The sequence below is a fragment of the Peromyscus californicus genome, unplaced genomic scaffold (genome assembly GCF_007827085.1).
Source record: "Peromyscus californicus insignis strain IS unplaced genomic scaffold, ASM782708v3 Scaffold_4__1_contigs__length_199733344, whole genome shotgun sequence".
In the NCBI taxonomy this organism is placed as follows: Eukaryota; Metazoa; Chordata; class Mammalia; order Rodentia; family Cricetidae; genus Peromyscus; species Peromyscus californicus.
In genome coordinates, this window is record NW_026294562.1 from 28,001,588 (window position 1) to 28,020,912 (window position 19,325).

General features: G+C 41.7%; 1 protein-coding gene across 1 annotated transcript; it reads left to right on the top strand.

Moving 5' to 3' along the window:
• Positions 1–205: 205 nt before the first annotated feature.
• Ch25h (cholesterol 25-hydroxylase) lies at positions 206–1,786 on the top strand. The gene has a single exon (XM_052763279.1). The coding sequence runs from the start codon at positions 428–430 to the stop codon at positions 1,280–1,282; it is 855 nt and encodes a 284-aa protein (XP_052619239.1). The 5' UTR covers positions 206–427; the 3' UTR covers positions 1,283–1,786.
• The last annotated feature ends 17,539 nt before the right edge of the window (positions 1,787–19,325 follow it).

Sequence of the window (19,325 nt, forward strand, 5' to 3'; positions counted from 1 at the left end):
ATGAATGTCTTGAAACTGTCAAAACAGACACTTTAAAACTCAGAATTCTGTTTCGGTGGCGAAACAGCACTTTCTGATGGTGATGAACACCATCAGACTTTGCAGCAGGGATGGCGGGTGACTTTCCCTAAGCCAGAATTGCTCACTCCTGTGTCAATAGACGTCAGCCTAAAAGTGAGCAAACAACTCCGTATGCCCGGAGACTGGCTTCAAGGGCGGCTGCATGCGTGTATGTGGAAGAGGCGATTCGATGCAGCTGTGAGACAGGACAGAGACATCAACCTAACGCACAGCTTTGTGCTATTTAAGCAAGATTCTGTGTCAGGGAACTGAGGGAAGGACCGCTGACATCACTGGGGGCGGGGCCGCGGTCCTAAGAAAAGTCTGCGGGATTGGGGAGACTGGAACTGTGGGGCACAGTCTCAGCATGGGCTACCACAACGGCTCGGAGCTCCAAGACCTGGGCTGCTCCAGCCAACTGCTCCTACAGCCCCTCTGGGACTCCATGAGGACCGGGGAGGCGTTCGCGCGCTCACCCTTTTTCCCGGTCGTCTTTTCCATCATCACTTACGTGGGCTTCTGCCTGCCATTCGTGGTGCTAGACGTCCTGTGTCCCTGGGTGCCCATGGTACGACGCTACAAGATCCACCCCGACTTCTCGCCGTCCGCGAGGCAGCTGCTGCCCTGCCTGGGGCAGACGCTCTACCAGCACCTGGTGTTCGTGTTCCCGGTGACGCTGCTACACTGGGCGCGCAATCCCGCGCTCCTGCCGCCGGAGGCCCCGGAGTTCCTCCAGCTCCTGAGCCACGTCCTGATCTGCCTGCTGCTCTTCGACACCGAGATCTTCGCGTGGCACCTGCTGCACCATAAGGTGCCCTGGCTGTACCGCGCCTTCCACAAGGTGCATCACCAGAACGCGTCCTCCTTCGCGCTGGCCACGCAGTACATGAGCATCTGGGAGCTGTTTTCTCTGACCTTCTTCGACGTGCTGAACGTGGCGATGCTGCAGTGTCACCCACTCACCATCCTCACCTTTCACGTGGTTAACATCTGGTTGTCGGTGGAGGACCACTCGGGCTACGACTTCCCCTGGTCCACTCACAGACTAGTGCCCTTTGGCTGGTACGGGGGCGTGGCTCACCACGATCTGCATCACTCCCAGTTTAACTGCAACTTTGCTCCTTACTTCACACACTGGGACAAAATGCTGGGCACCCTGCGTTCCGCGGACTCCCGAGAGCTGTGCACTTCACACTTGAACCAGGAAAAGAAAGAGACTTGAGTTATTTTTTTTTTCCAGAAGCAAGTAACTTATTAGCCGTTGAACACTAGAAAAATCTCATGGGTTTCTGCAATACGCCACAGTAATTTATATGTTTGTATATCAATTCGATTGTAGTCTTGGTGTCAAATTCAACTCACTCCAATGTCATTGACTTCGGGCCACAAGCCAGACAATCAGCATGGTGTGTTGGACTCGTTATAATTTCTGGAATGGTTTGTTTGTAGAACCAAGACTTTCCTGGGTCTGAAATCACACTGAAACTGGGTACCTGATTTCTGATTCTTTAAATAATCAAACTTTTCCTGCTGGGCAGTGACCAAGGTTATAGTATTTTTTCTAGTTTTTGAATGAAATGATATATTTATATTGAAAGAATTTTATTGTATTTTAAAAATAAAAAAGAACAAGAACTAAACAAGCACTGGCTCCTGTTGCTCCTGGTGGATGAAAGCTAAAAAGGAAGGGAGTCTGGGCTGCTCAGTGTTCTTTGAAGTATCCACCAGCCCTGCCGTGGAAAGAGGAATCTGGTGGTAGGTGTTGGGGGAAGGGAAAGGGTTTAGAGAAGGAGTTGGGGGAGTTGTCTGGCTGCTTTGATTCAGGATGCTTTTTGGCTGGTTTTTTTTTTTTTAATAAGAAGCACATGATAGACTTATTCTGTGTATTATTTTTATGGGAGATTCACATCAGGCATTATATTGTGGAGTGCTATGTGTGGAGCAATTTAGAGTCAGAGCATCAGAGTAATTGATGCTTTGTTTTCAGCAAACCTGATAGGTCAAGTCTACATTAGAGAAGCTGACGAGTTAAGCTTCATTTTCAGGCAGTGTCCATTCTTAGCTAGTACAACTGACCCTTAGAACACTGTCCCCTGGACTTTTTGTATAGTTTATTTTCTTAATGAAGACACACATACAAAGTATACAGCCCTTTCTTAATAAAGAATAAGAGTAAAATTTGGTCTTAGAGCACCCGTTTCTTCAAAAAGGAGATGTACGCAGACTGCATGTGAAAATCAATATCCTATTACTGGCCATACAGATGTCACCACCAGCCATCCCACCTACCTGCCACTTAGTTACGTTAGTGTTAAATTGAGGATGTTGTTTACAGAGGTTGGAGTTAAAGCAGAAGATATCAGAAGTCTGTAACTTTGCATGTACCTGTGGACTCATCATATATGAACCTAAGTGTTTTTTGTTTTTTTTTTTATTTAAGGAGTCAAAAAAATCGTCTAAAGATCTAGTCTCCATTGTCTGCCAGAGGAGATTCCTGGGGAAGGTCTTTAAGTCTTTCCAGTGATTGGCAGTATGCAGCTGAGGTACCTGGCATCTGCTGACTTTCTCATGTTCGCTCAGATGTGTTTTCCCGGCTTCTGAACTCAAGTTACTGCCTCCTCTATCTGCAGCCACACCAGGCTGGTACATAAAGATCTCACTTATTTATAAAAAGTGAACTCCCCAGAAAGAGGAAGAGAGATGCCAGGGAGAGAGGCGGCAATAGACATGCTTTATTACCTCCGCCACATGCAGTGAGTCGGGATAGAGGATGATAATCAGGCAGATGTGGAATATGTAGTGCAGCTGTTAGTTGCTGTGAGGGCTCCAGGCACCCCAAAACCACGCATGTGGCATAATAACATTCTGTCTCAGGTCATTGGTATAGTCTATAACAATGTATCATGCCATCTTGCCCTTTAAGGGAAGTGAGATGAGGCAATTGCACACATGGAAAGTGTTGAGATTTAGAAACTATTTCTCCAAGTACTTTTCAGCAGCTAATGCCTTGTTGGGGAAGATGAGCAATTTTTCAGTTAGGTGAAAGGCCACATGACAAAGACAAAGAGGTCACTTGTTAGTTTTTTCACACTTTATTTCACTTACTCTTGGAAACACCCCTGTAAGCGATGTAGGGTAGTTCTCCTCCTCATCACGAGCATCTCACATTGTAGATGGAGAATTGATCCTACACAGGTTTAGCATCTTTTTCCAAGTAGGAGTGAAATAGGCATTGGAATACTCTTAATTAGGAAATCTAATGAAATGGTTTTCTATCTCCTCAGTTGTAATTCTTGTTTGGCATTAGTGAGGTTTCTCTAAAGCATTTACTTCCTAGTTTTCTGCCTGTTTTCTTTTAGTGGATCCTCTTCAACCACAGCAAGAGATTAAGCCACAGGCACTTGTTTTTTTTGTTTGTTTTTTTACTTTAAAAGTTTGTATTGTATGCAACAAGTGTCCTTCCTAACACCTCCTAATGACCTTGAAAATATCCTATTAATCACATTGTAGCATATACACATGCACACATACATACTATTTTTATGTGCATATATACAAAATATATAGTACTGTATATTACTATGCATACATGTACTCTATACACAAATTATACAGATGTCTACACATGATTACATATGTATAAATACATGCATTTGTATACTATGTAGGTATATATGTACTATAAATGAACACATTGTACACATTATAATTATATTGTATACATTATAAATCTATATGCTATATAAACATATCACACATGCATGTATAGTCATGCTATATATAGATATATGCACATATATGCTATAATATATATGGACCATATCTAAACATACACATATGCTGTATCTACATATATACTCTGCTCTTTCTCCCCTTTCTCTTTTCTTCCTCTGTTTTATGCAAACACATACACAGCCATTTTTATGTCCACTAATTGTCTCTTCCTCCAGGATGACACTTGTTTCTTGATACATACTGGTTCAATGTTATATGGATTCTGAAAACACAGGAAACATAGTTTGGCTGGTAATCACGTCTTTCTTCTTCTACTTCCTCTTGTTCTTTGTCCTCCAGCACCAGTTAAACTCAGCTTTTTACTCAGGCCCTGTTCACACTTCACAATCCTGTTCGAGGAAAGGTAACAGGTTTCTGGAAAAGTGTTAGATAAGCAAATTCAGCTAATTTAATGTGGTCAGCACTATCAGGAAGACAGTTACAGGCTGCTAAGGGATCCCAAAGAAAGGGAGGCAACGAACCCAAATGTGAAGACTTTCTATGGGTTCAAAAAAACAGGAATGCAGGCACAACTGATACCTAGTGGGAGATAGACAGTTGCAAAATCAGAGAGAGATGAGGAAACCTGCCATACTGAAAACGTAGTAGGAAGCTCCGAGCTCCAAATGAGTCATTTAAGAACTTCAAGGCACATTTGCAGCAAGGGATCCAGGGCCTGGGGTTGGGACCCAGCAGACAGTGTTTATCTTACCTCTTCATAAGCCATCAAACTGCTCAGGGCTATTTCTACTTGCTTATGTCACAGGGGTTGTGAGAGATCGTATGCAAATAGATCAGACACCAATGTTAGGGCTTGCTAGGTATGTCGACACATTTTCAGCAAAGGAGAAATGTGGTGTTTTTTTTTTTGGGGGGGGTTTGTTTTTGTTTTTGTTTTTGTTTTTTGAGACAGGGTTTCTCTGTGTAGTTTTGCGCCTTTCCTGGAACTCGCTTTGTAGACCAGGCTGGCCTCGAACTCACAGAGATCCACCTGCCTCTAAAAATGTGTTTTTATATATGTTTAGCTGACAACTGGCAGTGGAGAATAGTGGTACTTACTTCAGGTCAGAGGCCCAGGTATTTCTGCCTTGATTCTAGGCCTGGCTCCACTGCACAGTCACGGTGTGACCAGCACGAATGCTCTAGGACTCAATCACCTCACCTGTGTAAAGGATGCATTAGTTCCTTTTTTGTTGCTGTGACAAAATACCACGACCAAAAGCAACTTGTCTTGGCTCATGGTTCTGGGAGAGGAGTCCGTTGTGACAGGGGAAGCATAATAGCAGACGACAGGAGCAGTAAGCTGAGAGGTCACATCTCTACCTCCACACAGGAAGGAGAACACAAGCAGTAAGTGAGATGAGATGGTAACGCCTAAAAGCCTGACTTCAGTGACATAAGAAAGAAAACTCAAGAATCGTTTATTTAGTTCATGTGCCCTTGGGTGGCTGACCTTCACTGGAGGGTGGTTTACCCACTAGGGGCTGTGTCCTCAAAGAAAACAGGCTCCTTCTCTTCTAGCTGTTATCAACTGCTAATATATCCTTAGCTAGGGCTGGGAATTAAGCCCACCTCTCCTCTCCATTCTGGAACCTTTTCTGGCCTAAACCCATGCTGGTATGGTATATGTTGTCTCAACTGACATGAATTCATATGTGCAACTCCCCTGTTGTGTCCAGAAGACATTGTTTCCTTTGTAGTCATTCGTCACCTATGGCTCCTACAATCTTTCTGTGTCATCTTCCCATAAGATCCTGGAGGCTTGGGTGGAAGTGGGTGTGATATAGATAAGGTTGAACATCTGGCAGTATCATAGTCTCTACACCTAGATCAGATGTGAGTCTCAGTGGTAATCATCATCTACTGCAAAAAGGTTAAACAATTATTTCTTCTACTGGAGGGAAAAGTCTGTGAGAGAAGGGACCATGTCTTATCTCTTTTATTCCTTCGAGGATCTTACTCTTGGAAAGTGCTCTATAACCATCTCAAAGTATAGACCATTGGCCAGGGAGCCTAAAAAGCCTGGTTGAGCTTTTGATTATCTGCTTTCAGTGAAGTCATTCAATCACCTGGGGCACTGATTTCTGTCTCTGTGAAGTAGGTGGAAGGTGGAGTGATACTAAGTAGTCTTCACTACTTCCTAATGCTTCCCTGAAGATGAAGTAAGGCAAAGCAGTAGGGCATTGAATGAGTGATCCAATCCTGTCTGCAGAGATAATGATCTGAAACTCCTCTCTCCCTCTATCTATCCCTGATGTCACGATGCTCTACCTTTTCCATCTAGCAGCTGTTCCTGGAGTTCCATTTCAGCCTCCCTTCCTTGTACCCCTCTAATCTTCACACTGTGGCTCTGCTTCCCTGCAGAATCTGAAGATAGTCTGGGAGGTGGACATTCATCCATGTAGCAGGGGAAATTGTGTAGCAATTTCCTCTGAGCTGAAACTTCTCATCCCTGAGGGACTCTCCTTAAGACTAAAGAAGTTCTAAATTGAAGCGTTTAATTTAGGTGGAGGAACACCACAACTCCCAAGTCTCAGGAAGGCCCTGAAACTTAAAAGATTCACAAACCCCTTCTCACTCCAAGATCATATAAGCACTAGAAATGCTGACATGAGGAGACTGTCTTATCTGTGGAGCTTCCTTCAAGTAATACAGAGAGCACCAGGTTCCAGCTAGGGTGGGCTGTTGGTGATGCAGCTGCTTTTGAGTCATCCACATTCCTGCAAGTAACTCCTCACCCATATACAGTAAATGGTCTCAATATACTCATTGGTTTGAAGGGCCCCAGCATACTTGCTTAGCCTAACGCCATTTTTGAGCAGGGCCTGAAAAGTAACTAGAGGTCAGAAAAACAACTTGTACCCTGGATGAGAGCCAAGTCAGCAGGCGTGTCGAGCTCGGGGGAAAAACCACGAGCTGTCCTGAGTTTGAACCTGGCCTCATACGAATCGTCCAATCAGAACCCTGTAAACTATGCTTCCTGCTTCTGTACCCGCCCTTCCGCTGCCCAACCCTATAAAAACCCTCCACTCCAGCCCGTGGGCGCGCCAGTCTCTTCAGCCTCTGGAGGGACTGTATCGCCCCGGGTACCCGTGTTCCTGAATAAAGCCTCTTGCTGTTTGCATCTGACTTGTGGTCTCGGTGTGATCTCTGGGCGAGGGTCTCTCCAGAGGGAAGACTCCAGTCGGGGGTCTTTCAGGTTCACCAATTTAGACATCGGTGGTATTGCTACTTTGGTCTGACATCAGTTCCTTGTACGGTGTAAGTAGACATTTGTTATCTTTCTCCAAGAATAGTGTCACACAATGGGTAGACACTACAGAGGACCAAAACTGAAAGAAGTTGGATCTGGCGCTACAGCTGACACTTAGGCTGGCTAACTGTAGTACTTTTAGAAGCAAGAGGCCATGTCAGTAGCCAGGGTGAGGGTACCTCACCAGGAGGAAGACCCACTCTCCTTCAAGCCAAGGACAGCTGCCTGCTAGAGAAGTGGACATTGGTAGCAAAGAGCATTTGAATGCAGCCTCTTAGAGTTGGGTACCATGTGGACAAAGCTACTCCTACTGCACAGTTCCTGTGAGAAGGCTGTGGGTTGGAAATGCTTCAGCTCTAGCGTTGCTAAAGGAAGACAGCTCACATGCTATCCCTGGCAAATTAGGAGAATCCACAAATGCTAAGGCCTAGACACCCTATCCAGTTTCCTCATTTTGTAAATAAGGAAACTGGGGTTCAGAGGCAGGAAGTGACTTTTTTTGGTTTGCACAGATGGTCTGGAACACAGTGACCTGTGCTCATCCTCTCTGCTGCTTCCCTCTCACACTCTGGGTTTCCAAAGTCCTTGGGTGCGCTCTTTTGTTGAGTGTCAAAAAAGTAGTTATGGGACACTATATAGTCATTGTTGCAATCCATTTTGTTTGCTAAGTTTTTGTTTAAACTGCTGGGTCAACATGAAGAATCTTAATGAAGTGCTTCAGATCTATCTTGTCACATATTTACTCAGAAAAGTACAGTTTAAAATAGTTTAAGGAAGCATTGATAAGTGGAATACCCCTCAGCAATAAATAGGAATGAAAAACTATACATGCAAGTATAATGATGAGGTAAAAATGCTGAATAAAAACTCAGCTAGAATATATATTAGATTGCTCCATTTACATAAAATGCAAATAAATCCACTGTGACAAAACAGATTGATAGCTGTTTGGAGACAGGGAAGGGTGCAGACATGGACTTCAAAGATGCTGGAAAACTTTGAAGGATGATGGACACATGTACTTTCCTGATTGTGTTGATGGCTTCATAGGAATACGGGTCTGTCAAGTTTTCTCTATTTATAAATTTTAACTATTGTACTTTATGGTATGTCAATCATACTAAATAATGATGATGGTAGTGGTGCTTATAAATTAATACAAGGACCTCATGTCATAAGATTTAACTTTGAAGCCAAAAATATGGCAGAAGATTCTCTCTCTCTCTCTCTCTCTCTCTCTCTCTCTCTCTCTCTCTCTCTCTCTCTCACACACACACACACACACACACACACACACACACACACACACACCACCTCCAAAAACACAATCCACATACACTGGTCTCTGTAGCCATGGTTGTATTATATGAAGTTTTAATTATGGCCACTGCTTTCTAAACTTGGGTTGGAAATCTAATCTATGTGTGAATAAATAGACCATTTTCTGAAAATTTAGGATATGTTAGTAAGAAAATTGAGATGATAATGTTGAGCATATAATCCATGGCTTATGAATGGTGATGCCCATCTACCCAGTCAAGGAAGGATAAGTGGATTTCCAGGGAGGACAAAAGAGAGACAAACTTCCCTGGAAAGAGAGTAGGACAAAGTTGTGTTCTGAGAGCACTTGGCAATTCGGAGTTTTGTGGTCTCTAATGGACCTGAGCTCTAGACCATAATTCTGCTATACTTTCTGCCCCAGGTTTCATAATGTCCCATGATTCCCACTTCTTGGCTGACCAAATGTCCTTCTAGTTCTTGTGTTTACGAGGACATCATGACAACTCTGTGGCTTCCTTCTGCCTTTAGATTGGAGGGAAAACCCCTTTGGTGTAAATGAATATAGGAGATTATAGGTGGTTTCCACAATGGAGAAAGGAGAGCCACTTCCTAAGTGCTGGTCAGAACTGTGGTGGCCCACAGGCTAAGTAGGCCAGTTGATTGTCTGAGTCCAAACATGAAGTGAATGCTTTGTTGTTATTTCGTGGCAGCAAACCCAATTGGGACCTACTAATCTCCAAGGTGGGCAAGGGTAACTATTTTATGGCAACCTAAATGCAGAGTACATTCATAGTTTTATGCTCAGACATGTCCAAAGTCACTTAGCATCAGTGCCTACTTGTAAGCCCAAACCTCTTTCTCCCCTGGAGAACACCTCTCTATTTCCTAACACATCTGGCAAGTGGGAGGATGGAGCCTGAAGGGCATCCTTGAACTTCCAGTTGAAGGTGAACATCCTACTCAGAGCAGCCTGGTATCCACCTCTGTCTGTCTCTAGCTGGGTTTTTTCTGCTTTTGTTTTCATTCATTTTTGTCTTGTCTCATTCTACAGCTGACATCAAATACCCCCGATGTATTTGATTCTCTGCCTCACTTTACACCCTACCAATTCATCTGATTCCTCATGAATGGCACAAAGAGGTTCAGGAACTCTATCAGCTAGAAGCCATCCAAGCCGTGGTCCACACAGTCTGACAGATCTCAGAAGCTACTTTTACCCTCACCATGCTCTGCTGCCCCTCAGTAGCTCATCTTTTCTGTATCACATTTCCCTACACTCATAGGGAAAACGAGCTCCCAGCCCATTGGAAGGCTGGACCCTGCCTTTTTCTTTGGAAACTTGTTCTTCTTGCTGTGAGACAAAGATGAATTCCCTCATTCAAGGAAGGAATATTCTTAGAAAGGAAGCTAGAAAGCAAATTCCTCCAAGGAGTTCATTCCTACAGGCAGCTGCTGTCATATAACTCACCCCTGAGCTTAGCAGAGGGGTCCTCTGTGACTGGATTTCAGGGCCACTACAGTTAATGTTCACCCATGAGAAAGGAAGAACAGAACCTCTGGGAGAGAAGTTGGCAAAGAAATGTGCCGTGTGTAGTGCGGGGATGGCACGCATTATTCTGGCAGGATGATTTGAAACCTCCTGGAGGGTGATGAAGAGGGACTTGAAAACAGGCTGCAGGAGGTGTGAGCCTGAGGCTGAGTCCTGGTAGCCAGGCAGCTGGCCAGAAACTAGCAGGGCTTGTGATCCAGGATCAGAACTTACTGTTTGGCCCACTGTTTTGGCCCGTTCTGGTGGGGCTTCTCTATGACCACGACGCCTGTGCACAGCCTAGTACAGCAGACCACCCTGGGCTTGCTTGAGTCTATTTCTCCTCTTATCACTGGGACCCCATCTGGCATAGGCCCACACTGGCCTTGTGCATGCTGCCAAAGTCTTTGTGAGTTCATGCGTGTGCTGGTCTTGCTGTGTTTAGAGGGCCTTGTTTCCTTGGTGTCTTCCATCTCCTCTGGCCCTTACACTCTTTCCACGTCCTTTTCATCCTCATCCCATTTAGGACTGAGTATTCCAAGGTCTCTCATGCCCTGCATATTGTCCAAAGCAATGACCTTACGGGGAAAATGTTCACTGTGTCTCACTAAGTGTGACACAATTAAAAAAATTTTGTCGGGCTGGAGAGATGGCTCAGAGGTTAAGAGCACTGACTGCTCTTCCAGAGGTCCTGAGTTCAATTACCAGCAACCACATGGTGGCTCACAACCATCTGTAAACGAGATCTGGTGCCCTCTTCTGGCCTGCAGGCACACATGCTGCATACATAATAAATAAATAAATCTTAAAAAAAAAATTTTGTTTTCCCCTCATTAGATTGAACAGCTCTTTTATTCTGTACTTCTATGTTCTGATCAGATCTTCTGTGGGTCATCGTTTCATTTTGATGATACTGTCCTTTAACGCACAAAAGTGTGAAGAGGTGAAGTCGAGGTATTTCCTTTTTTTGTCTCTGTTGCTTGTGTTCCTGGTGTCATATTCAAGAATCATTTCCTAATCCAAGTTCATGGTGATTTATACCTATACATTCTCCTAAGGGTTTTACAGTTTTAGCTCCTATATTCATGGCTTTGGCTCCTTCGAGTACCCAGTAACCTAGCACAATTTCTCAACAAGAATGTTATCCTCACTGACTGGCATTGGAACCCTTGTCAAAATCAGTTTATATAGATCTGGGGACTTATTTCCAGACACTTCATTCTGTTGCAGGGATTTAGAGGTCTGTCATTACCCCCAAGACCACATTATTTTAAACACTGTGTCCTTGTAGCAAGTTGAGAAATATGAGTTCTTTTCTTTTATTCTTTTTCAAGGTGGTTTTCCTGATTCAGTGTCCCTTGCATATCCTTAGAAATAATGTTAGCATTGGCTTTTACATTTCTGGGGGAAAAAGAAAAAAAAACACTTGGAAATTTGAAAAAAAAATTACTGTGGATCTGTTGTCAGTTAATCTGAACTCTAGTTTTTTTGTTTTTTTTTTTTTTTGTTTTTTTGTTTTTTTTGAGACACGGTTTCTCTGTGTAATTTTTGGTACCTGTCCTGGATCCTGCTCTGTAGACCAGACTGGCCTCAAACTCATAGAGATCTGCCTGGCTCTGCCTCCCGAGTGCTGGGATTAGAGGCGTGCATCACCACCGCCCAGCTCCTGAACTCTAATCATAATCTTAAGGCATCAAGTCCATAAATACAGGCTGCCTTTCCACTTGGTAGGTTCTCTATGACTTCTTTTGACAGTTTCATGGTTCTCAGTTTTCTGCTTTTTTTGTTAATTTATTCCACTTTTATTTTTCTGATGGAATTATAAATGGACTTGTTTTCAATATTTCATTTTTCTTAATCACTGCTTACATAGGGAAATTCAAATAATATTTGATGTTGACCTTGGAGTTTTGTTGAACTCAATTACTGCCTCTATGTTTTTCCCCCTGACAAGCTGTCTCCACATAGCCCAAGCTGGTCTCAAATCTACAATCCTTTCACCTCTACTTCCTGAGTGCTTAGAATACACATGTGTGCAATGATTGGCTTCTCAAGTTTATTTGAGTATGTTGATTCTTTAGAATTTCTGTATTGAGGTGTTCATAGCATCTGAATTCAAATTCTGAGTACACAATATAAGTGAATCCAACCAGATCATGATGTTCTTGACATGGTGGTAATAGGAAGGCTGTCATTTGATGTAGTCTTTGAATATTTACCTTTTACATATCCCTAGATGCTATAGTATCTCTTACAAAAATTACTGTGAGACTGTGAAAGAAATTATTTAACAGGATTTAAACAAAACGTAGGCAAAAAGTTGTCTACTGTCTTTGAACTCTTCTTTGGAAATTTCCACCATATGCATATATATGCATAACCTATTAAAATTTGTAGAGATAGCCTTCCATTAAATAAATATTTGGGCAGTTAATTTTCCAGAAAATGTAAATTAATATTAGCTCTGTGCCCTTGGTGGCAAGACATGTCTTTACACATGAAGGAAAATATTTTAGGGATATATTGGAGGGAAGAAATACTTTTCAACTGGACATGTTCCAAATGTTACAGCCCTGGAAAGGTACCCTGACTTGTTGGGAAGTCAGGCTATACCTACAGCTGTGAATGAGCTATCCTGGATACCTACAGCTGTGAGGAGAAAGGTATCTTGACTTGCTGGGAAGTCAGGCTATGAGGGATGATCTCCCCACAGGAGGTAGCAATCTCTCCAGGAGAGAGCAGTTACAGTTGAGTTCTGCTCTGCCTCCAACCCCTAAGGGAGCTTCCCCACAGAGGTATCTATTTCTTCTCAGCTCCCGCCCAAGATGTTAGTTTTTCTGCTTCACTCTGCTAGAGCGAAAACCCCTGCAGATATGTAGCAATCGCTCCAGGAACAAGTTGTTACATTTTTTGCTCAGTCCCCTCTAAGGAAACAACCCAGCAAAGATTATGCTCTGTGCTGGCAAAAGATCTTTACCCAAAAGTCTTTTAAGAAAGAGATTTATTTGGGAAGGCAGAATCCAAGAGAGTGGTTGCTTCTGCCAGGGTGAAGGACAGCCCCCAACTGAACAGGCAGAGGGGCTTATACAGGGCTTCTTAGGGACAGAGTTTTTCTAGGGAGAAGATTTTCTGTTCAGGGATTGGTTGGTTTTCTTGCTCAAGGATTGGTTGGTTCAGTTGGTCAGAGTTGGCACTGGTTTCAGGGTCAGGATGTGTTTCTTTGGTTCTGGGTTCAAGGCTAAAGTGTTTCTTTCACTAGCTCTGGTTTCAAGGCTAGGGTGGGTTTCTTTGGCTGACCCTTTTATCCTACACATGTTTTTCTCAACTATGAGCCAGCTTCCTCAATGCTAGGGTCCAAAGAAGACTTTCTCCATTAGCTAATCTTTAACCAAGGTTATTGTAACAAAAGAAAACGAGGCAGTAGATCCAATTTAAACAGAATTGAGAAGGATCTATGGTCTGAGTTGGCCCATGCTAATGATTTCATTTAATTATTTCATTAAGAGTTACCAAAAATATTAGTATGATCCTGGGATGGTTTGAATGAGAAACGTCTTCCATAGTCTCAGGCATTTGAATATTTGGTCCCCAGTTGATGGCACTGTTTGAGGAAGCATAAGAGGTGTGGACTTGCTAGAGGCAGGCTTTAAGAACTTAAAGTCTTAAGCTCTTAGACATGTACACGCCTTTAATCCCAGCACTCGGGAGGCAGAGCCAGGTGGATCTCTGTGAGTTCAAGGCCAGCCTGGTCTACAGAGTGAGTTCCAGAACAGGTACCAAAACTACACAGAGAAATCCTGTCTTGAAAACAAACAAACAAACAAAAACAACAACAACAACAACAACAAACAAAAAAGAAAGAAAGAAAAGAAAGTTTAAAGTCTCACACACCATTTCCACTTTCTCTCTCTGCCTCTCTCCCTCTCTCCCCCACTTTGTGCCTGCAATTCAGTGTGTGAGCTTCTTCTCCAGCTGCCATGCCTGCCTGATCCCCTCTGCCACGATTCCCTACCCTGACAGAAGAATAAGCTCAAATAAACTCTTTCTTCTGTAAGTTGCCTTGGTCATGATGTTTTACCACAGCAACAGAAAAGTAATTAATGCAACTTCGCTTGTATTTACAAAGGACTTGGAAGAATGTTTCCACAGATAGGAATGTTCAGATATGCTATAAACTTGTGAGGTTGAATGGATAGATAATTTTATACCTTGCAAAAGACAGATTTGGAATCAAAGCACCGTAGTGTTAGACAAGATATCCAAGTCAGGGCTAGAGAGATGGCTCGTGGCTAAGATCACTTGCTGTTCTTCCAGAGAATTGAAGTTCAGGACTTATCATCTATATCAGGTGGCTTGCAACCATTTGTAACTCTAGATCCAAGGACTCTAATTCCCTCTTTTAGCCTCTAAGGTCAACCCCAACACATGCATACACACACACACACACACACACACACACACACACACACACACACACACACACAAATTAAAAACTAATAAAAAGAAATCTTAAAGATTATTAAACCCACAAAAACAAATATAAGTCTAAACTCCTTTGGGCTTTTTGAATTTCAAGGACACCTAGAAAAATTGTATGGCCATTTGAAAATCATGGAGACACAAATACTTTGCTTTCTTAGATCTTAAACCTGAACTTAAGAGAACCTATTACAACATGGAAAACATTTAAACTCCCCTAAGTTATCCTAGAGATTTTATACTATAAGAGTTGAGGATGACTAATCCAGTATAATAAACTATTTCCACACAAGTGAATTTATCCCCCAAATGCCCTTTCTATGATCTTTTCTCTCAGTCACAAGTGTCAGCGTAAATAGTAAATGGCAGAACACCAAGAGTTAATTAGGAGTTGCTTGAATAAGAACTTTCTTCAGCATAGGTAGATAATGCATACTCCAGTGTAGATGTGGGGTCTCTATTTGCTGAACGACAAGAGTATAGTCAAGTCTGTTGATTGTCACTCAACTGGATTAAGGAATTCTATTCATGCTCAGGCACCCACACAAAACTGCCTTCTTAGAGAAATATGTCCTTACACCCACACAAGGGGTATTCTCTGTGTTTCCATGTTAGTCTTTTTCTTGCTGGGAGCAGAAGCACTTTGTGTCTAAATGAGTGGATTGATTGGAGCATGTATGTGAATATACATGATTAACTGGTGATAACAGGGCATGAGCTCAACTGGACAAATTTGAACCAAGGGCCTGGATGTACAAAACCATTATTTTAGTAAATTAAAAGGCATTTGAATTCCATGGGAAATGGCTCTGACCTATATCTCCAAGAAGATTAAGACCTATACCTCAAAGGAGACTAAGCATGACTGTCAGGCCAGATAATGTTGGAACAGGTTGAAACAAGACAATGTAGGTTCAGGAAATGGGAGAATTAGACTAAAGTATTCCTTCTATGGTTTGACCATATTCCAAAACCCCTTCTTCCTGTCAGTGATCTGCTGTGTCAAGCTCCTCTTAGAACAAGCACCTTGACTGAGATCAGGTAGCCAGGGAAGAGTCTAATGAAGTAACCACTAATCTGCAGGGTTTTCTCTGATTTGTAGAAATATCTGAAGAAGACAAAAATGGACTTGCTTGCGTGGTTTGATGTCTGGCCTGCAGAAGGCCCTGGGTTCAATCCCCAGCAAAATAATTTGGTAAATAAAGGAAGTGGGACAGGAGACAAGGAAAGCTGAGCTAACAGCAGGGGAAAAGAATTAGATAGGCTATCTACAGCATCCTAATGCTCTTATGATGTGAACATTGCTTTTCTGAAAACAGAACTAATTTTATGGTCCTTTGGTTTTTTTTTCTTTTGCAAATATGCTTTATACTAAACAGCACATACCTTTTGTTTTGTTCACACTTGCTTATTTTGAGGAAATTTTATTCTTCTCTTTTAAACATCTATCAGGGTCAAATACATGGGTACTCATAACTTAAATGGATGGAGGTGAATATACTGGTTTTCTTGTTCTAAAATGGAAGTGATTTGGATTGTTTTCTTCAGAGCTAAACAACTTTAAATTTACACTAGTGACAATTGATTAAACCAAATGAATTCCCATTTTGTCTTTATATGTACTTGATAAATGTGTATGTAACAACCAAAGTGTATTTAAAAGATTCATTTAGCATTTACGATTTTCAACTCTATCTACTGTGTTTCTTTGTGTGTCAGTTTGAATCAGCAGTGGTTGAGATGTCAACAGGCATTTTGAAAGAAAATCTGAGTTCAGAAATGTTTGAGGTTTTACCTAAAAGCTCCTTTCTAAACTCCCCTATGACAATGGTTGTTGTCAGAAAGTGAAAACCTGGAGCTATGAGAAGAGACCTTATAATTCTGTGGGAAGATAAATTAGTACAACTGCCATGAACAACACTATGAAATTTCCACAAAAATAAAAAACAAATTCCACTTTGAAAAAAAAAATTAAATTATTAGTTTGTCTTGCCTTTCAAAAGATTTGGAAGATCTTTACTGAAGATAAAATTTTGAAAATGTGACTACCATAAGTTATTATTTTAGAAGCTTTCTTGTCTTACCAAAATTCTAACGTGGACAATTAACAGAAAACAGAAAACTGAAGTTGTTATGGTTGAGTGGGAGGGAGTTGTGCAGGCCTCCCACTGTTTGTTCTGCCCCGGCATGTCACCATGGCAACAGTAGCACCTTCAGAACAGAGCAAGGGATACTCAGGAACACAGCACAGAAACAGTAAAGGCAGTGGGTTAGGGGATTTCTAGCATTTCGCTGTGGGAATGAAGTATTTACCCTTCTGGAATTGCTAAGGGAGACCTGGAAAGAGGAGTCAGCTCTAGGGAAACACCCTACCTTACCTCTGCGTTGTGTTGACAAGAATAAGACTTGACTCATGGCAAGGATTAGTTAGTATTTGTTGAATAAATAAGTATATCTTTCACAATTTACACTGAAGTCACAAAGAGTGTGTAGAGCCAAGCTCACATAGGAGAGTTATTTTAAAGAGAATGGCTGAGGGTCTATGTTCACTTCCTGTCGTCACATCTGCCTCTCTGGGGAAACTCTCTCCATGTTCGTTATTAATGAGGAATGGAATATAGCATTGATGAATGTTTAGTTTCAGTGAAGCTTTCCCTGACATTTAACATCCTCAAGTCTAGTTCAAGTTGCACTCTAGAAGTTGGGCTTCATGAATGCTCAACTTCTGGTCAGTCTAAGTTCCGAAACATTAGGACGCAGGAGATTTGCTGGAGGCAAGCATAAAGAACGTAGATTTGTGGGATGAACTGCAGAGGTTAGATCCAGGGGGTACAGTGGAGGGATTAGGATTAGAGAGTTTCATGCAAATAGTTCATAAGTCATCATTCAATAAATCCTGACTGCACAAGATAAAAGGTGCAGTCGATGCATCAGCCCTAATGTCAAAAGAAGTTCTTAAATACACTGGGAGATGGCTCAAAAACATGGAGTAAACAGAAGCTTCTGAGGGTAGTTTTGAAAGAAATCAGCTCAAGAATGTTCTGAACAACTGTGAGATCATTTCAGGAGGAGTAAATTAGTTCTGTCAGGTCTCAATGAGTCAGTCATGCCATATTTCTTTCAGTAACATTGAAAATCTTGACAGACCTTTCTTTTGTAATTGCATATATTTTAGGTAAATTGTGATGTTTGGTCTGTGTATACAAAGTGGAATGATTAAATCTAGGGAATGAGTATTTCTTTCTTTCCCCTTACATATTTATTTATTTGTAATGGGAGACTTTGAGCTCTTCCAGTTTATATTTTATTACCCCCCCTTCTTTTCTTTCTGTGCTCACTCATGTCATGGTAAGTATGTGGATGGCAGAGGATAACTGAGTTCATTCTCTCATTTCACCATGTGGCTCCTGGGGATTGACTTCAGATTATCAAGCTTGGCATCAAGTGCCCTTAGTCTACTGAACTAATATGCCAGTCCATCTCTCTGTTAGTTTTTTATAGAATATTTAATAAATCATTCTAAGGTGGGGTCACCATATTGTGTTATACAACCCTAAAACATGTTCATCCCTTTTAACTAACTGTGTGTTGGTACCTGTGATTTGACCTTCTATTGTCCATACTTCCCTTCCTAGTTTCTAGGACCACTACTAATGTATAAAATCAATGAATATTTTCAGCTTTCTCATGGGTAAGAATATGTGTTATTCCTTTTTCTAGGTCTGGCTCATTTCATTTAACATATCCTCCAGTTCCATCTATATTGACCTAAATTATGGAAAATTTATTCTTTTATGGATGCATAATATTCCATTGTATATGTAATATGCTATTTTTTATCCTTTCATCCACCAATCAACATTATAGTTGATTCCACATGTCGTGAATGATGCTGTAATAAACATGTTCACACAGTTATCTCTTTGGTATACTGATTTCATTTCCTTTAGAAATGAAAATGGCAAGCAGTGGGATAGATGAACTATATGGTAGTTATATTTGTTTGTTTGTCTGAGAAAGTAGCATTCTATTTTCTAAAATGGCTGCATTAACAGTAACCAGTCCCTTTAGCCAAAGCATCTCCAGATTATCATTGAGATCTGTCATCCCATATACCCTTCAATACTGCCAGTTCTTCCTCAGAAACAGCTGCATGTGAAACTGATGAGAATCTCTAAAGTGAATTTACATGCATTAGAACTGTGGATTAATGTGCACTGGATTCAAGTGTGCCCATAAGGAAAACTTATGACAGCTGAGTAGCACTCTCCTATCAAAATAATGTTTTATAAATCTGTGAAAGCATATATCTCCTTTGTAATTGACCTTAAAATTCCAAATTGCATCTTATTCTGAATCCTTGCATGTACTCTTTCTTCCACAGGGATGGGATGTTCTGTTAACATAGATTCTCAAAAATAGTATTATGATCTATTATTAGAGTAAATATATATATATATAATAAAACTCAGGAATGGCAGTTCAAAAAAAGAAAGAAAATGAAAGATTTTATTTGCCTTCCTTTACCACACAGAAAGCTGAACAATTACTTTTTTTATTATTTTTCAGACATAATTTCTTTATTGATTCTTTGGGAATTTCACATCGTGCACCCTAATTCTGCTCACCTCCTGGTGCCCCCATATCCTCCCCCTCACCCCTGCAGTGCCCCCCCATACAATTAAAAAAATCAAATCAAAACAGGACAAAGCAAGCAAATAAACAAAAACAAGAACAAAACAATCCAGAAGAACCTCTTCGATTCTCCATCTCTCCCACCTCCCCATCACCTCATCATTCCTCCTGGTAGCATTGGGAGCAGTGTGTCACTTTTGTCCAATCAGCTTTAGTAGCAATGAGTCACTGGTCCAGTTCAAGGCCTCTGGCTTCTGACACACCATCATTGCTGTGGATATCGCGCTATATAAATAAAGCACTGATTGGCCAATG